At 35.1% G+C, this 20,091-nt stretch overlaps 1 protein-coding gene across 1 annotated transcript; it reads left to right on the top strand.

Annotated features, from left to right (window-relative positions):
- The first annotated feature begins 225 nt into the window (after positions 1 to 225).
- LOC136839073 (proline-rich protein HaeIII subfamily 1-like) lies at positions 226 to 15,807 on the top strand. The gene is made up of 6 exons (XM_067104736.1): positions 226 to 234; positions 1,478 to 1,597; positions 1,951 to 2,136; positions 3,176 to 3,183; positions 14,560 to 15,035; positions 15,290 to 15,807. The coding sequence occupies exons 1-6, from the start codon at positions 226 to 228 to the stop codon at positions 15,805 to 15,807; spliced, it is 1,317 nt and encodes a 438-aa protein (XP_066960837.1).
- Positions 15,808 to 20,091: the final 4,284 nt, after the last annotated feature.

The raw sequence follows: 20,091 nt of genomic DNA, 5'->3' as shown, positions 1-20,091 counted from the left end.
TATATACTGTATATGTGTATATATATATATATATATATATATATATATATATATATATATACAAATGTTGATCGGCTTTTCATTTAGGATAAAAAATATACACACACATATGTACATATAAGTATGTGCGTGTGTGTGTGTGTGTACGTGTATACGTATTTATTTGAGATTATATCAAAGCTTCAATGTCAAGGATTTAGGTAAATTCATAAAACAACATAGCGCATGTCGAATGTAAGTTTGATCAGTCATAATAATATTATCAAGGATATTGGCTGGATTCAGTTAGTCTTCGAGTATTTTATACTATTTCCTATATCGATGGAATATCATCATGATATATCACCACAACAATTATTGTAATTATTCTGAAAATTAAAAACCGATGTTCTTCGTTACATGTAAGCGCCATTCTTCGTAGAGCAACAACTGACTCACCAATCTCGAAATATATAATCATTAATTCACCAAAACATGATGAGGATGACTCTCTTTGATAAATAAATTGTTATTAATTCAATAAAAAATGTTTTCTCTTTTATCTGGTATCAGAGTTTATTTTAATACCAAATTACCACTTGCTGCATTACTCATCAGTCAAGCATTGTTCATTCTTAAACTAATCAGTATTTCATCACAAATTGAAATTGTATTTTCTTCACCTAAATATATTTTGGAAACCATCAATATTAATTAACTGCTTGGGAATTTTGTCATTCACCATTATTAATACATTCATTGACACGTATGGCATGTCTCTCATTATAAATCAAAAAACTTTATTCCTTCTTTCCCCATTCAATAGTAACTTTAAAAAAAAAAAAAGGGGGGGGTTTCAGTCCCCATACTTACTTCAGAATCGTCTCACCACTTCTGTTCTGAACACATTCTTTAAGATAATTATCTTTCATTTCCGTCAAAAATTGTAGGATCTTTATTTCCCTCGGCTCTTCTTCCTTTGTATAAAGATTTGGGTAATTAGTTAATTGGACGTCATTCCCCTTTCCTGCATAAAAGTTTTTGCTGCAGAAAAGGGAAACCGTAGAGAAAGTACATAAACTGACAGAGTGAGCGGGAGAGAGAAGGACAAATCCCAGATCTACAAATTCTCTCTCTCTCTCTCTCTCTCTCTCTCTCTCTCTCTCTCTCTCTCTCTCTCTCTCTCTCTCTCTCTCTCTCTCTCTCCGGTATTTTCTAGGAGGACCTGACACAGTGAAACTGCAGACACCAGGAAGTCTGGTCTAGATTACCCTCACCCTGACCTATCATGGTTCTTAAAAGGAGTTAGCATACGAACGCCACTCTCTTAGACATCATTGATATCTTCAGATAAGCACGAAGGAGGCCCACTACAAGCGGAACGTCGTTACGCATTGCAGTTCGAAGAAGCCTATGCATGCGGAGTTAAATGAAGTGAGATAGCTTACTAATAACGAATATAGCATTAACTTTGTGGAAAACTTGTATCCGGGGACAGCTCGATAAATATTCTAGCAAGTCGAATTCCACGATCGAGCATGGAGGAAATCACATCGCGGGCAAAGCGATCAAAGGGATTATTAGCCGTGGAATAACGCCCACTGTCACAGTCAGTCAAGTATCCCTATGACAGTTTTGCCGCCCGAATCTTGTCAACGGCCTCGTCAAGATGCTGGAGAATCGACCAACATAGTACATAGATTTAAAAGTACCCTCAACAACTGCTATGCTGGGCACACTGCAACCACTTTGAAGAGGCGTTTACAAGCTCACCGTAACCAGGGCACTATTCTTCAACATTATATGGACGCCAACGACCTGAAGCCCTCAATCTAGACGCTGAAAGAAGGCACTGAACTAATCCCTAGGGAACCCCACCACCGACGACAAATAGCAGAAACTGTAAGGAATCATTAGCAACGGCCACTGTTCAAGATTCACCGACACAAACTTGATTCTTCCCTTAACCAGAAGACTGAAAGACTACCACCCAAACCGAACCGTAACACAAAACTCATCCCAATGCATGAAACCCACTCTCACGCCCGACTGCAACTAGGAAATCCAAACAACATACTGGAGGACGCCTACTTGAAGTGGGCAAGGACGAGCACCTTCATGAGTGACTACCGAATACAAAGTCTGACACAGAGACAAGTAGGTAAACATCATTTATGTGGCATTATCTTTTACTTTATTCTTTGTTTAAATTTCAGCAAAATTTAAATATAAAACTGTATTTCCCAACATCGTACTATAGTCATGATGAAATCACTACAGGGCTAAGAAACAACTGCCGGCTATTAAAATTAAATAAAAGAAAACGAATATTTTATTGCTCCTGAGAAGAATACCAGAAGGAAAAAAGGAAAATAAGAATACTGTCTCCGAAAATAATGCTACTGACATATATATACTATATATATTATATATAAATATATATATATATATATATATATATATATATATATATATATATATATATATATATATATACACATATATATATATATATGTATATATATATATATATATATATATATATATATATATATATATATATATTTATATTAATTACAATTATTTCTGAGCACAATTGAGTCACCTGCCCAAGAAACTAGTACAGCATTTGCAAGTTTATAAATGAAGTTAGTAATGAGTACTTGTAAAATATAATTTTGTCAACTAATAGCACAGACCGAAGCCTTCCCTACGAAAACTAAATAGTCTACGGGTAATTAGATTGTAAACTGCATCCACTGCATTTACGTGCATGTGAGACAGAGTTCCTTTGTTGAATTTATATCTGAGAATTTTAAATATTTTCTTTTTTCATATTCTTTTATAGCATGACATCTTTCACATTGTCAATGTAAGTGTCTTTCCATCCTTTGTAAGTATAAGGAAGGCTCATGTCTAAAAGCTTTCAAATCTCGAATGTTAAAATCATCGTTTTATTTTGTTGCACGATATTCTCCTCCCACAGTTTCCCCATTCTCATCTCTACTCTCTTATCTCACACACTTTTTCAAACCTCCTTCATTACTGGACCTTTACACCTCTGCCTCAAAACATGCACCGGGAAAGAAGAAAGTCTTCCCACTTTTCAAGTTCTCCCGCGTTTCCACTTAAATACGGGCGATCTTTCTCTTGTCCTTTAATATAAGTTTGTTCCATTCCATTTCTCTGTTTCTAGAGCAAACAGTAAGTTTTTTTTTTTACAGAATTATCCCCCTCTACTCTTTTCTCACCTACCCATCTTCCGAGCATTATCATCCTTTCACCTTCCACTTCCATTTCTTAATTAAAAATATATCTTTTTTTTCATTTTCTAACCTTAATTTCAACATTGTTTTTCTTCTATTGTCTGGAGATGTTCGTTACCTCCTTTCTGCCCATGTCATTACCTGAATTAGTCTCTCCATCTCCAAGATAAAATCGACTCCCCTCTTTCATGTCTTCTTGTCCTTAAAATATTTCTTTTTTCCTCTTCCTATTCTAAGACTGAACTGTGCTTGAAATTAAAAGTTAAACAAAAAGCAATCCCTTTCTCGTTGCCTTTGTCGAGAATGATCTTACTTAAAATTTATTCTGTCTGGTTTTAATTACTCTGCGCCCCCTGGTTATGTGGAACGATATAACGTTTCACAACCTCAATTAGTTTGTTGTCCACTAATATTACTGGCTTGCAGGCAATTTGCTCGACTTCTTATGGGGCTTCACACGGCTTTTGTTAACTCGTATGATTTTCCAGTCATTTTATGATATACATAATATATATATATATATATATATATATATATATATATATATATATATATATATATATATATATATATATATATATACCACAGTGATGTGGTAAAATTATATATATATATATATATATATATATATATATATATATATATATATATATATATATATATATATATCACATGATGATGTAAATTATATATATATATATATATATATATATATATATATATATATATATATATATATATATATATATATATATATGAAAAAAATCTTACATCACCGTGATTTTTATATGGGTAAACATTAAGCTACAAACGTCGTTTAATATCCAGTTCGCTTAACCTCGAAAATAATACCGAAGTGGAGTGATAATTGATAAGTGGTTCGTCATCTGGCAGGAACGTTGGTAATCACCGTTCGGCAGTTCGCTCCTGCCAGGTGACGAACCGCTTATCATTTATAAAAAATTTCCTTCGGTACTGTTTCAGAGGTAGAGTGAGTTGATTTTAAAGCGACATTTGTAGCTTACCGTTTGCAGAAATATATATATATATATATATATATATATATATATATATATATATATATATATATATATATATATATATATATATATATACACACACACACACACACACACACACACACACACACAGGCTCTTCGTTGGGTGAGCCGGTAGAGCTGCGGACTGTCACTCGATGGACCGGAGTTCAATTCCCCCGGCCGACTGATGAAGAGTTAGAGGAATTTATTTCTGGTGATAGAAATTCATTTCTCGCTATAATGTGGTTCGGATTCCACAATAAGCTGTAGGTCCCGTTGCTAAGTAACCAATTGGTTCTTAGCCACGTAAAATAAGTCTAATCCTTCGGGCCAGCTCGAGGAGAGCTGTTAATCAGCTCAGTGGTCTGGTAAAACTAAGGAATACACACACACACACACACACACATATATATATATATATATATATATATATATATATATATATATATATACTGTATGTATGTATACATATATATATATATATATATATATATATATATATATATATATATATATATATATATATATATATATATATATATATATATATATATATATATATATGTATATATATATATTATATATATATATGTATATATATAGAGTATATATAATGTTATATAAATATATAATTATCGTTCCCAGGTAAATTAAAGTATTTATAAGTCTCTCTCTCTCTCTCTCTCTCTCTCTCTCTATTAAGCAGCTACTTGTAGTATTCACTTCAAAACACACGAAAAGTTAGAACTTACTAGAGTCTTTAAAACAAAAACATCGAAATCACAATACGACGCGTTTCAAAGATATCTTCTGTATTTTCATGATTTTCTCACGAGGCATTCAAACACAAGAAGCGGTCGAGATATGGAAAGTCACTTCGGGAATATTCTTTTTTATATGTTAATGACATTTTGTCGTCTTAAAATGTGGGAGCTTTCTTTTACTCAAATTTATCATCCTCATGAATACCTGTTTGTCATAAAAAAATGTAAAAAGTTTATTTTGCGAAACCACAGTTACATTCAGTCAAGGATTACTTTTACTAATAGTAAATTGAATTGAACATGGAATTTAGGCCAAAGGCCAAGCACTGGGCCCTATGAGGTGATTCAGCGCTGAGAGGGAAATTGACAGTAAAAGGTTTGAAAGGTGTAATAGGAGGAAAACCTCGCATTTGTAGTGTGAATCAACTGTTAGGAGAGGGTGGAAAGTAAGATGTAAGAAAGAGAATATGTAAGGAGGTACAGTAAAAGGAATGTAAAGGGGTTGCAGTTAGGGGCCGAAGGCATGCTGCAAAGAACCATAAGTAATGCCTACAGTGCACCGCATGATGTGCACTGACGGCACTAACCCCATACGGCGGTTTACTGATACTGAAATGTAGAAGGTGTGGGTGAACATAACGAATAAAAAAGTTATCAGGGGCAAGAGAGATAAAACCTTGAATGCTATATCACTAAAACCTACAAAATCTATTTCCCTACTAAATAATTGTTAAGCGTTTACGATAATAACAAAATGAAAAATAATTATTATCTGGTGCTTATAACAACATTTTAAGTTTTTAGAAAAACTTCCTCTTTGTCACTTTATAATTCAAAAACCACTTTACATTCCTAGCGTCGCGACTATTTCGCTCTTTCTCGAATCTAGACCTACCTCCGAGATATCTGCTTACAAATTTAATACTGGTGTTCTTATAAATAAATAAATAAATAAATAAATAAATAAATAAATAAATAAATAACGAAGAAGCTGTTTTGAAAGTAACGGTCGTCAAAGGATGCTGTCCTATCATGTAAGTCTTTATTTTTATATTATTCTCCATAATGGCTTTTATTTCTTTTAGCTTAGTCCCCGGATCTCGTCAAAATCGTTATCCATGAATCGTAAGAAAATCTCTCTCTCTCACTCTCTCTCATCCTGTTTTACAGTAACATCTTTCCCAGGACTTGAAAGAATCAGCACAAAGTACTGAGCCGCCGGCGCAATAAAATCTCCAGATGCGTAGTAGCATAATGCAAGCAACGCCGCGCGGAGATTTGTGCCCAAATTTGAAATCCCATGAAGATACTGCGGCAAGAATATGAAATTTCGAAACGGCCCTTAAATCCTTCCAGCCAGACATTTCAACCCGGGACTCCTCTCAAAGGCAGGGAGATCCTTTGTGAAGGAGAAGAATCATCGACCTGGTAATTGCTTATTCCGCAATTCACGTTGTACTCACTTCCGGCAATCCTTCCGTAGGTTTTATTTGCATGATCCCTCGCTGATTACGGAAGCACTGGATAATCTTGCTGGAATTATGTCTAAGCGAATGAAATTATCAGCTTAACTGAGGGGAAAGTTGACTCGTGCTGATGACAATACAGAGAGAGAGAGAGAGAGAGAGAGAGAGAGAGAGAGAGAGAGAGAGAGAGAGAGATATTAAAAACGGCGTTGAAACAAGCTTGATGAACAAAATTCTCCTTCTAATATTCACATATCGTTCTTGAAACTAAGTTACGTTTGTTTTAGTGTTCTATACTCAAATAAATAGTATTTGTTGGCAATATATGAATCCAAACAGCATGGGAATCTAACATTAAAGGCGTAAGTTTAGAGTCCTATTTTTATTGTGATACGGTAAGAAAGAACGGCTTTCAGTTCATTTTATCCTGTAAGGAACATATTATTACCTTTTAAAAATATTTATACTTATTCACTCATATGCCGGGATTCCATTATTTACGTCATTCATTCATCATTCAGAAAAGTCGTCTTTGTTATAAAAATGAGAGAGAGAGAGAGAGAGAGAGAGAGAGAGAGAGAGAGAGAGAGAGAGAGAGAGAGAGAGAGAGAGAGAGTCAAATTTATCCATAAAAATCTCTATGCTTACAATGACAGTATAATGAAAATCAAGAGAGAGAGAGAGAGAGAGAGAGAGAGAGAGAGAGTCCAAATTCATCCAGAGAGAGAGAGAGAGAGTCCAAATTCATCCATAAAAATCTCTAAGCTTACAATGACAGTATAATGAAAATCTATACGACTAACAGCGCCATCTGGATTGGAGAAGGATTTGCTCGCGCGCTCTCCCGCTTCATTATAGCGGGAAATCCTTGGAGTCTTTATTAATCTTTTGCTAAATCCCAAATTCTTTTCCCTGCAAAATCCGTGGAGCGTGATATTAAGCAGCCGTTTATATTCCGACGAACGGAGCAGTAATAGCTTTTTCCTTTGCTGTGTAATCGGTTTTCGTTTGTCTCGATTATTCTTTTTTTTTTTTTTTAAAGTTTTTATTATGTTCAGCATCCCTTTTTTATTTTCAGTATGCTTATGGACAACTATAAATTTTCATGATCTTCGATGGGCCTTCAGTATTTACAAATCTGGATATACTTTCTTATTATTATTATTATTATTATTATTATTATTATTATTATTATTATTATTATTATTATTATTATTATTAAAAATACTCATAGTAGCATGAGTCTTAAAATGGAGAAAAATCCACAGTTCTGTATATGTACATATATTTAAAGATAAATCAATATAGATAGCTTTCGGGAACTTGTTCCGGTTCCCCTTTTCAATCTAAGATTGAAAAGGGAACCGAACAAGTTCCCGAAAGCTTCTGTACTGATTTATCTTTAAATATATGTACATATACATAACTGTGGATTTGCTTCCCATTATTATTATTATTATTATTATTATTATTATTATTAGTTTCAAAAGTAGACGAATATATGAATTCTAATGAAAAGTATCATTAAAATACCAGAGTTAAGGACAGACATAAAGAGAGAGAGACAGAGACCGTACTGAGATTATTTAGTTCTTCTGTTCTTCTGATCAAAGGAAACTGAAAGGAATACAAATGTTTGGTGATCCTTAGTTCGGGGAAATTCATTAACTAAAGACAAAGAAGTATTGCATTCTAGTATTGTTCTACGAAGAGAATGGAACGTCCACGAATTAAGTAATTGGATATTTGATTAAAAGAGAAAACTCACACGGACGAGCTCGGGCGCGCGCGCGCACACAAACACACACACACATATACATATATATATATATATATATATATATATATATATATATATATATATATATATATATATATTGTCACGATGTGTATCAAGTACCTGGTTATTACACAACTAATCTCAAGATTCAAAATATACCTCACTTCAGCCAGATACCTGAACTCTCATAACATTAATTGTTACGACTGAGTACTCTAAAGGTAACAGTGATCCCTTAAGAAAAACTTATTTATCAATCACTTGAAAAATCAAACTAAGTTCGTCAGAATATGTGTGAGGTATAAAAAATTAAACTAGAAATCTTCTAGAGAAAAAGGGCATCACTCCATCAAAAAACTCTAACTGTTTCCCTGGTCTTAATTCACTTTAGCAAAACTAAAAGAACAAAACATGTTTATCACTTTGCCTTATGCACACACAATCAATCCTATTCACTGGTGATCAATAAATGAAACACTGTTTTTCTAAAAATGTTAAATACAAAAAATTTATTTTCAGATTCAAAGTTTATAACTAGAATTCACAATTAATTAGAATTCACAATCTGAAAAATTTACTATTAGTTGAAAATAACACAAAACTCAATGAATTCTTGAATTAAATTATGAAACAAAACTAATTCACAAAAACTTTATCAGGAATTTAAATTAATCAAGTAAAATTTAAACTATCAAGAATTACTCAAGATTTAAAAAGAAAATCTCAATAAATGAAATCAAGTATGCAATGTTAAATTAAGTATGCAATGTTAAATTACCAAGAAATATTTACAATGCTATGTAAATAAATGTTACATCACAAACATAAAAATGTGAAAATATAAAGAAATTGTAAATAGAAAAACACACAAAATACACGTAAGATTTATCAATAATGATTTCACTTGTTCAAAATTTCCTAACTTATCACACCATAACCTCCTAACTTATCATACCATGGTATCAATAAGTAAAATTTCACGTTACCTTACACAACTTGTGAAAACCTCTGTAAATCACTTGCTGCAGCTGCGTTACACAATACACACTTTTTTACCAGGCGCCGTTACGACTAAATAACTTTGCTAAATTCAGATCTCAAAAGTTAATGTTAAAAGTGACCACAAAAATTTACGTTAAAAGTAATCTCTTCCTAATTAGGAATGAGAGAGAGAGAGAGAGATATGGAACCAAATCGACTGGTCTCAGAAATCAGAATGAAACAAATTTTAGGATTCCAGTAATACGTGAAACAATTACATGATGTCATTAAAGCATTTTGGGTACGAGATACAAAAGTTCTAGAAGCAGGGAGGTGACGTCATTAAAGCGTTTTGGGTGCGAGATACAATGGAAAAGCTTCTAGAAGGAAAGTTACGTCATCCCAGCAAAACGTTTTGAACGCATCTTACAAAACATGACGTAATTGATCAGGACACGTATTCTTTCTCGCAAAGTGGCGTACGTGACTCAAACAACGCATGCAACAACATGAAATCACTCGTCTTGAGCCCGTATGGGACGAATTGGCGTTTGTTTTGCAAATCTGTCATCGCTAACCCAAAACAAAGCGTTCCTCTTATCTCAACTGATGACAACTGAAATGAAACAAGCCTTGTGGACACACACACGTGTTCACATACTACGCTTTTACCAAGAAAGATATTCGTTCTAAATTACGTTACTATTAAAATTATAACAACAATTCTAAATTACGCTATCAAGTAATCATTAGTACTTTTGAGATCTGATGTCAAACTAAATATGACACTTCAACAACCATTATCATTACACATAACATATGAAAAAAAAAGTAAATATGTCAAAATTATAGGAGGATATATGTATTACAAGGCAACATCATGAAAATATATATATATATATATATATATATATATATATATATATATATATATATATATACAAATATATATACATATATATATATATATGCACAGACACACACATATATATACAAATATATATATATACATATATAATCAAAAAGCTACAAACGTCCTTTAATATCAATTCACTCTACCTCGGATAATATATTTTCATATATATGTTACCGAAGGAATTTTAGGTGATAATAAGTCACCGTCATGGGATCGAACCAGCGACGGACGGGAATCAGGACTACAGTGACACACTAACCAGTCGGCCAAGAGGCCGACTGGTTAGTGTGTCACAGTCCTGATTCCCCCGTCCGTCGCTGGTTCGATCCCACGGACGGTGGACTTATTATCACCTAAAAATTCCCTAACATATATGAAAATATATTACTTCCGAGGTAGAGTAATTGATATTAAAGGACGTTTGTAGCTTTCTGATTGTATATGAATCACGGTGATGTGATAAATAGTCATATACATATATATATGCATATATGTATTATACAGTATATATATTTATATCATCTCCATCAAATCACGCATATTATGAACTAAAGCTCTCCTGTGATAGACCATTTTTTTCAAACGATATTCCTCCCTTTTCCGCCCTCAATAGGATTTCCAAAATGAAACCCCTTCCATGGCTCTAACCTCGCCAAAGAATATTCCTCCTAAAATTACCCTAAATCGTCGTTACGCCTACACTACCCTTTTAGTCGTTACTTCTTAGCCAGTTCATTGCAACGGCTTCCACCAATTTTCTTCATTCATCAATAACTTTTTTCTTTGAGAGAACGGACTCATCAGTCCCTTCTGCTTCTTAATTTTGGCTTCTCTTGAAACTATCTCTCCCATACCTTTAACAAAACTCTTATTGTCTTCCTTGCTTTATCCATCGTCATCAATTATATGCACTCCCAGAAACCAACCCCTGCTTCGGTTAGCATCGTTTTCAGTTCTCCATTCTCATAATATTTCAAAATTTTCAAAATACGATTGATCTCCATACACGGTGTAGTCGTAGTCGGAAAATTAGCCTTAATTAATTAGCAATTAGCAAAATAACATTACTGACGTTTAACTGCACGTCCAAACGTTTAACTCTCCGTCTCTATCAAGATTAAGAAATGATATGTGCGTCACTTTAGAGAGAATTAAAGTTAACTGAAATGCTCTTCATCAAATGAAACCAAAAGCGTTATCTTCTTTAATTACACCTCTCCAGTCAGGTCCAACCACATTTTACCTAATTGCGCGACGACACTCAAGATCCAAGTTAGGAAAGCTTATTTTTAATCATTACCCATTAAGACTGTGGCCGAGTATGAGAGAATGCTCTGTGCTGAGACACAAGTTCCGGGAGTTTAGTGCGAGGTTTTATAAGCTATTCATATCCCGGTTTTTCTCCAGCCTCCTCTTCCATTTTGAAGGCAGAAAGAATTCGTAATTTCCTTCCAACATTTCTTCTGTGAAGAAAATCCGTCTGTCTGTGTGATCCTGTGTTTGTGTAGGTATTTGTGTGTGTAAGACACGCTGTTGCTTAAGATTTCAGACACGGGGTAGGCGATATCAGTCACGGGATTTTCCGAGCGATTTATTTCTCGAAAATTTGGCCGACATATAATCCAAAAGGATTTTAACGGACGGATGGTCGCATTTAGAGTCCGGTGGATCTCGAAAAACAGTGGTCGACAGGCTAAGGAAGACAGAGAAGGGTGAAAGGGGGTGTCCTGAGGGTGTGGTGGGGGTCATTTCCTTTTTTTTTTTTTTTTTTTTTTTTTTTTTTCCAGGCATGAACCGCGTTTTGGAAATAAGAATCTCTCTCTCTCTCTCTCTCTCTCTGTAACATGAATATACATACTTACATACAAACATACATACATACATACATACATACAAACATACAGACATATATACATACAATCATTCATACATACATACAAACATACATACAATCATTCATACATACACACAAACATACATACAATCATTCACACATACATACAAACATACATACAATCATTGATACATTCATACATACATACGCGCATAACTCACAGGAACATATGAAGTTTAGATAAAAAAAATATCATAAGCAAAAATGAGACAGGAAATGGACCTGACCTGTTTCGTCCATTAAGACATTTTCAAAAAGATTCGCCCCTAGGAAAAGAAACTTACAGTATGTATTCTGGGGCGAAAGCTCCCTGTATAGGAACAAACACAGTAAAAAAAAAAAAAAAAAAAAAAAAAAAAAAAAAAAAAACGGACGCTGACACCTGCTGGATGCAGGCGGAGCTTTTTTTTTTTTGCAGAGAAAGGTCGTGCTATTCACAAATCTTGTTTTCGCAGGCCACCTGACCTACATTACTTCTTAAATATATGACAACAAGCGTGTCGATTTCTTGTTATTATGGCTAGGCTTAACTGAAGTCTTTCACATCTTTGCATTTCACATATTTCTTTTGAGATAAATGGATTAAGTTTTATGCATTTTTGTCTAATATTCATATTCTTATCAAAACTTTATTTACAGAACTTGAGTCGATTACATTTTTCAACATGTTACTAGCATATACTAATTTTTATAACGTCTTGCCAATATATTGATTAAAATTTACAGATCTATTTTCTATAATTAACCATTTACATGAAACGAATTATTATTAGCTTTAAAAATCTTACGCAATCTTATTCAATTGCCAAAGATTTTCTAAAAATTACCGTGAATAAAATAAGAAAAACCTTTATTTTTTGGGAAGTATGGTACTCTTTCAGCTTATACTATTATCCACACATCGCAATCTATAGTTCATACGCATAAAGAAAAGGAGAGGAAATTCAAAAGAACGATTTTTTTTTCCAAACTGTCTGTTGGACTTATTCATCCCCGATAAGTAATATCTGGTAAACTGCAGGTTTTCCATTCATAGTTCTCTCTTATATATAATGCTGGACCTTGGCTAATTTGCTTTGTCGATGGTTCTGCTCCAAACCCGCCTCTCTGACTTCTTGATGGGAGAGAGAGAGAGAGAGAGAGAGAGGTGCAAGCCACGCCTTGCCAACCTAAACAATAAGGCTGAATGAGTGGAAAAGAACTTCGTGCAGCATATGTGAGTGAGTGTGAGTCTGCAAGTGTGGCTTGAGATTTATGAAAATTTGAAGAACCTTCGCTCACTGATTCCTAAATTGACGGTATAATACTCATTATTTGAAACAGTTTAAATCTAATCATTTTATTTTGAGTAAATGAATTAATGGAATTAGAACCAATTGGTAATGAAAATACCTTAGGTTGCTGCATAACGTTTTTCATATGGTTTAGTATTAACACATTAATGTTATACGTGCGCAGCTAAATGCTTTAAAATGTGCTGATGTCTGTGATACCATCAATAAACTAAATCCTGGGTGTACGTCGTAAATTTACATCAGTTAAAAAGTTTTCTTGGAGAGAGAGAGAGAGAGAGAGAGAGAGAGAGAGAGAGAGAGAGAGAGAGAGAGAGAGAGAGAGAGAGAGAGAGATTTAAAATTCCGGTATGGGTACGAAAGCGAAAAAACTCGAACTTTGTTTTCTGCCGACGGAGAGGTGAATTTTCTAGCCGTTTTTGCTACTGATGTATGCAGAACTCGTATACTGTAGTTCTAACAGTTTCTGAACCATTTCGTACAAAACCGTAAATTCTGATAACCTTGGTTATTGTGAGATCGGTTTCCGATATGATTCACTAGTGGGCTCTGTACTTTCAAAGCTTTTAGGTAAGGAGACCCCTTTAAAAAGCTGGCTGCAATAGAAGTTCGCGCTTTTTCGGTAAATTTCCTATAACAAGCAATATGCCTAAGTAACTGACTTTTAACTCCGATCTAGCCCGGAGCATTTTCAATATAATCCAGCCTTACACGAATCCTCCAATGCTATGTCAAGCGTCGTGGGTTATTTTCCTTAAAGTAGTGACGGTTATAGTATAGAACATATGACAAAGCAAGACTTATGTAGTCTCACAGGTCTGGACCATCCTAACCTACACTTATCTATGGTAATCAGTTATTAGTAGTCCTTCGTTTATATTAGTCCAACATTTACCATAGTCCAAAGTAAAAAAAAAAAAAAAAAAATCGTAAATGTAGAGTAGTCTAAGATTAAGCAGAAGAGTGTAGCCAAGGAAATCTTTTTTAAATAGGTTTGTTTATTTTTCTTTTAGGCTAATAGGCGACATATTGACAGAAGCTCAACCTAACAATTCTCTGCTATGGCAGATCTAACGTATATATAAATAAAATGAAAGCCAAGAAAGTGGAAAGATATGAGAAGGGCGGAAACCTAGATCATCAAAGGGCAGAAACCCAGACCACCAAAGGTGGAAACCCAGACCACCAAAAGGAGAGAAACCCAGACCGCCAAAGGGCGGAAACCCAGACCACCAAAGGGTGGAAACCCCAGACCACCAAAGGAGAGAAACCCAGACTGCCAAAGGGCGGAAACCCAGACCGCCAAAGGGTGGAAACCCCAGACCACCACCAGGAGGGAAACCCAGACCGCCAAAGGGCGGAAACCCTAGACCACCAAAGGGAGGGAAACCCAGACCGCCAAAGGGCGGAAGCCCAGACCACCAAAGGGAGGGAAACCCAGACCGCCAAAGGGCAGAAACCCTAGACCACCAAAGGGAGGGAAACCCAGACCGCCAAAGGGCGGAAGCCCAGACCACCAAAGGGAGAGGAAACCCAGACCGCCAAAGGGAGACCACCAAAGGGAGGGAAACCCAGACCGCCAAAGGGCAGAAAGCCCAGACCACCACAGGGAGGGAAACCCAGACCTCCAAAGGGCGGAAACCCATACCACCAAAAGGTAGAAACCCCAGACCACCAAAGAGAGGGAAACCCAGACCGCCAAAGAGTGGAAACCGAGCCCACCAAAGGGGAGAAATTCAGACCACCAAAGAGGGAAAAACCCAAACCGCCAAAAGGCAGAAACCCTTACAGCCAGAGAAAACCTAGACCGCCAAAGGGCTGAAAACCAGACAGCCACAGAGCGGAAACCCAGACCTCCAAAGAACAGAAACACAGCGTGGAAACCCAGACTGCCAAAGAACTGAAAACCAGATCATCAAAGTGCAAAAACCCAGACCACCAAAGGGCAGAAACCCAGACCACCAAAGAGAGAAACCCAGACCACCAAAGAGGAGACACCAAGACCACCAAAGGGTGGAAACACAGACCACCAAAGAGAGGAAACCTTGACCACCAAAGAGAGGAAACCAGACCACCAAAGAGAGGAAACCCAGACCGCCAAAAAGCAGACACCAAGACCACCAAAGGGTGGAAACCCAGACCACCTAAGAGAGGAAACCAGACCACCAAAGAGAGGAAACTCAGACCACCACAGAGAGGAAACCCAGACCACCAAAGAGAGGAAACCAGACCACCAAAGAGAGGAAACCCAGACCGCCAAAAAGCAGACACCAAGACCACCAAAGGGTGGAAACCCAGACCACCTAAGAGAGGAAACCCAGACCGCCAAAGAGCAGACACCAAGACCACCAAAGGGTGGAAAACCAGACCGCCAAAGGGTGCAAACCCAGACTGCCAAAGGGCTAAAACCCAGACCACCAAAAGCCTGAAACCCAGACTGCCAAAAGAAAACAGTTACTCCAGAGACATGAATCCCAGAACAGCCACAATAATATGAACATAAGAAAGCCAAAGTTGTATTGTATGAAAAGACTAATAAGCCATTACTCCTTTATGGTAGTGTATTGTGGATGACGAACAAGAAAGAGAGAAAACTATAAGAATCTTTTGATAAGCTTTTCTTTATACAAAATACAAGTGAAGCATGAAGGATTGAAATCTAAGAAGACTGGTAAAAACAAAAATTGGTAAAAATGTTTTGCGCAGATAAGCACCTGGATCAGATTGTTTTGGGTAAGTTTGGTCGCCTGTCCTAAATAGGGAATAATTATAGAGGAACTAGAAATACCAGATTAATGGAGAAGAGGATTATATAAACATAGGGTATAAATATCAAGGAAGCGAGAGGACTTGAAAGAGAATGTGCAAGAAAGATGTCAGGGTAGAGTGAGAATCGTGTGTAACTGAGGTTTCGTTAATTTTCCGTGCATTTTTTGTGTATTAGAAGTTCATTCTAGAATCATTTTTATATATATATATATATATATTCATTCTAGAATATATATATATATATATATATATATATATAATATATATATATATATATATATATATATATATATATATATATATATATATATATATATATATATATGTATATGTATGTATATAAATAATCGTGTGTCTACTGTGTTTATTTAGTCATATAATGTTCAAATCAACTAATACCTTAATGAGCTACATTATTAGCTTTAAAACAAACATTCCATATGGCGAAGCGTTTATAATCATCATTACTAGTTAGAGATGGCCCATTACGTGTGACCTTTTGATCTGCAAAAACGGCACTGGTAATTAAAAAGGTTTTAGGGCCAACGTCCCTGATGGTGGTCCGATTATGCTTTTCAATATTTTTTCTCCGCCGCCTTCGTGAAATAACGCCCACTCGCAAGCCTAAAGCTGAATGGTATTGCATTAAAAGCTCCAGAGAGAGAGAGACCAGCAGCGTTTTGCTGCGATTATTCCTTCGTGGGTCCTGTTTATATACGTGACTGCGCGAATGCTGACTTAGGGCCACAGATGAATGAAAGAACACCGATTGAAATGGACCTCATACGAATGAATAATTAATCAAAGCAGCCGATGAACGAATGAAATATTAGTTAAATGCTCCGGTAAATTACTGACAGGTAAGCAGATCAATATATAGTTAAATGTCACATGAAAGAACCAATTTACCTAATAAAAGAACCAATTTACCTAATGATAGAACCAATTTACATAATAATGGATTACCTATGAATACTTCTTTGTGCTTATTACATAGCAAATGCCATCCAATCTCACATGAAAGCCAGGATAACATGGCTATTCGAAGACAGCATTTTTATTCCTACTCAGGCCGTGTTTTCATCATCGTTACACTTTAAAAAATGCACGCAATACTTTCTCTAAACAGAAAGGCAAGGTTCCATGTTTAACTGGGGAACTCAAGTGACTAAATAAAGATTTCAATATTTATATAAGAGATGTTTTACCATTATTAAGAAAAGGAACATTAGACGTCACATGTCTGCATTTCAGTGGTTTAGCTCATGAAATTAGCGAGATGAATAATCTTTAATTTGTATAAGGAGATAGAGATGACCATAAGAATTAAAGGTAAATAAGTGAAAGATATACCCGAAAAGCTGCGAGATAACAGGAACTACCTTAGAAGACCAGCGGTACTTTGGACAAGATTTGGGAATTAGATGAGAATTTATGAAATTATCATTTAATATAAATGCTTTTCTTGGATACATGGAACTAGTATATAGTGGGAAGGATTTTAAATGTGCATGGTATAAAATAGAAATTTCTTGAATTATTATAAGACTACTGAATCTAAAGAAAAATGAGAGAAATTACCAGCGCTGGTGTAAAAACAGGCCACATACAAGAGTGTGGCATGTCCCAGTTGTATTTAATGTCTTTTTAAGTGGAAGAAGAAGAAGCTAGAGAATGGATATGAAATTTAAAGAGTTAAAAAGGGGATTGGAGAAGACATTCTGATGTATTTACACTATTAGCAAAAGTTCCATACGCATTATTTGCATTTTCATTTATCCACATTAATTTTTGACTATTTTTATGTGTAATTTTTAAAATACCTTGCATTGTATGCAATCCTTAAGAAAGATGAAAAATTTTTTGCAAAATTAGTATGGCCTTTAAGTGATGTTTAATATTTAAATATTTTGTTTAAATTATCAAACTCTCTCTCTCTCTCTCTGTGATGAAAAGAGTAACTTTTTTTGTAGAAAGGTAATTAACATCTTTCTCTCAAATGAATACTCAGAACTGCATAAAAAAAAAAAAAACTCTCGACGCCGCCAAGGAACAAATAAAGTTACACAATGCCTTTCATGTTCCCAAGAATAATTTGTAACTTTAATGAGAACAATCTAAATTATTATCAAAGGAAAATTCGAATGAATAATATCCTTTGTTTAATGTGGGTGCGTGTTTGTGCACATACCTGTGTAAGAGAAGGGAGCAAGCACACAATTCTAGTGCGTGAACACAAACAAGACTGAAGAGGAAAAATGATCGTAATAAAGAGTCGGATTTTACGATATGGTTTTGTTTACTTGGGCTAATTACACTCCACCTGTATCGCCATCCGAGACTGATAACACTGGAACGGGGAAATAAGCTTTAAAAACGGCTTCGACTTACCTGAAACTTTTCGAGATACTTTAATTGGTGCGGATGTATATACGAGTATGTACGTATGTATGTGTGTGTATGTATGTATGTATATGTATGTATGTATGCTGTATGTATGTATGTATGTATGTATGTATGTACCAGTACGGCTTTCATTTTGTATATCCTTGTCTTATTTTCTATTTGTTACTTGAAATTTAAACTGTCAAGCCAAGCACTGGAACACATTCGGCCATTCAGCAATTAGAACAGTGAAAAAAAAAGGGAGTTGGAGTGGTTGAACAGCAAAATACAGAGATCCTAAAAATAAAGGAGATGAAATACAAGGCTCTAGTGGTGAAAGCGAGAGAAAAGAACACAGTTGCACTAGGAGGTAATGGTTAGAGTGGTTGGACAGAAAATCTGAACAAAGGAAGAGAGAATGAGATAGAGGTGGAGTAAAAGGCTAGAAAGTGGTTGCAGGTAGGGTCAGAGGGGAGGCTATTATATCCTTTTCGAATAAATGTTTACAAAGCACTAAGTGAGATTTCACTTTCACGTGCCTGGTAACGAACCGCAACTACAAATTCTTGATATGGCTTCAAATAATGCACGCTGTGGCATTTATTATGCGATACCAGATAAAGTCATTATAACCTGAATTCTGTATTTCCAGATTTGTATGTCTAATCTCTCTGACTATTATCTTTTAATTATAAAATGTATTTTTTCTAACTGGTATTATCTTCAAAAACATTTGGCGTGTCTTAAGCCACTTTCCGTGTCTTTTTCTAATTGCCAAAAATTATTGTGGAAAGCATTCCCGTTTCTGTTAATTTTTGCAGAGTTCCACTTATTCTTATGCACATTTTTCTTCTTATTGTAAAGGATTATTGTTCAAAGTGGTATATGGAATGACTAAAGTGGACGAATTCTAGGGAAGTGACTCTTTTAAGGCTTTTGTTGGATATTACTGCCTGGGCTGTATGGAAAGTTGAAAGGGAGTATGGGAAAGTGATGGTGATGAAGACGGACATGTGATTGTACAGTACGTGTACCGAAGATGACGATGTGCCTAATATGTGAAAATTAGAAGAAAATATCAACGAATTGGTTCACTGTAATGATAAGTAGATTTATTGAAAAAATCCTCTCTTTGATTCCTCCATGTATTAACACCATCTTCCCACAGGAGAAAAACATCAGACTCGATCTCGGAAGAGGAAAGAGCACTGCAGGCACGTTACCTTGAATCCATCGCACACGTTTAAAGAGGACTGGATTCTGCAAAAGACTATCTGGAAGCTGCTTAGTGTCGCAACTCTCTCTCTCTCTCTCTCTCTCTCTCTCTCTCTCTCTCTCTCTATATATATATATATATATATATATATATATATATATATATATATATATATATATATATATATTGATAAATATAGATGTATAAGTAGACAGAAAGATATATTAAAATTTAATAAAAGTTTATATTCACTTTCACATTCCAACATTCTCCAGTTTATGAATATACAAAAAAATCCTCTCTCTCTCTCTCTCTCTCTCTCAAACACACTCACATTATATTT

Source organism: Macrobrachium rosenbergii, chromosome 5 (assembly GCF_040412425.1).
Source record: "Macrobrachium rosenbergii isolate ZJJX-2024 chromosome 5, ASM4041242v1, whole genome shotgun sequence".
NCBI lineage: Eukaryota > Metazoa > Arthropoda > Malacostraca > Decapoda > Palaemonidae > Macrobrachium > Macrobrachium rosenbergii.
This window is presented reverse-complemented; position numbering and strand designations above follow the sequence as displayed.

Bases quoted from the DNA above. Each gene is read 5' to 3' on its own strand.
- LOC136839073 (XM_067104736.1), top strand. The intron at 1,598-1,950 runs GTATCCCTATGA...TCCCTTAACCAG, and splicing joins CCACTGTCACAGTCAGTCAA to AAGACTGAAAGACTACCACC. The intron at 15,036-15,289 runs GTAGAAACCCCA...ACTGAAAACCAG, and splicing joins GAAACCCATACCACCAAAAG to ATCATCAAAGTGCAAAAACC.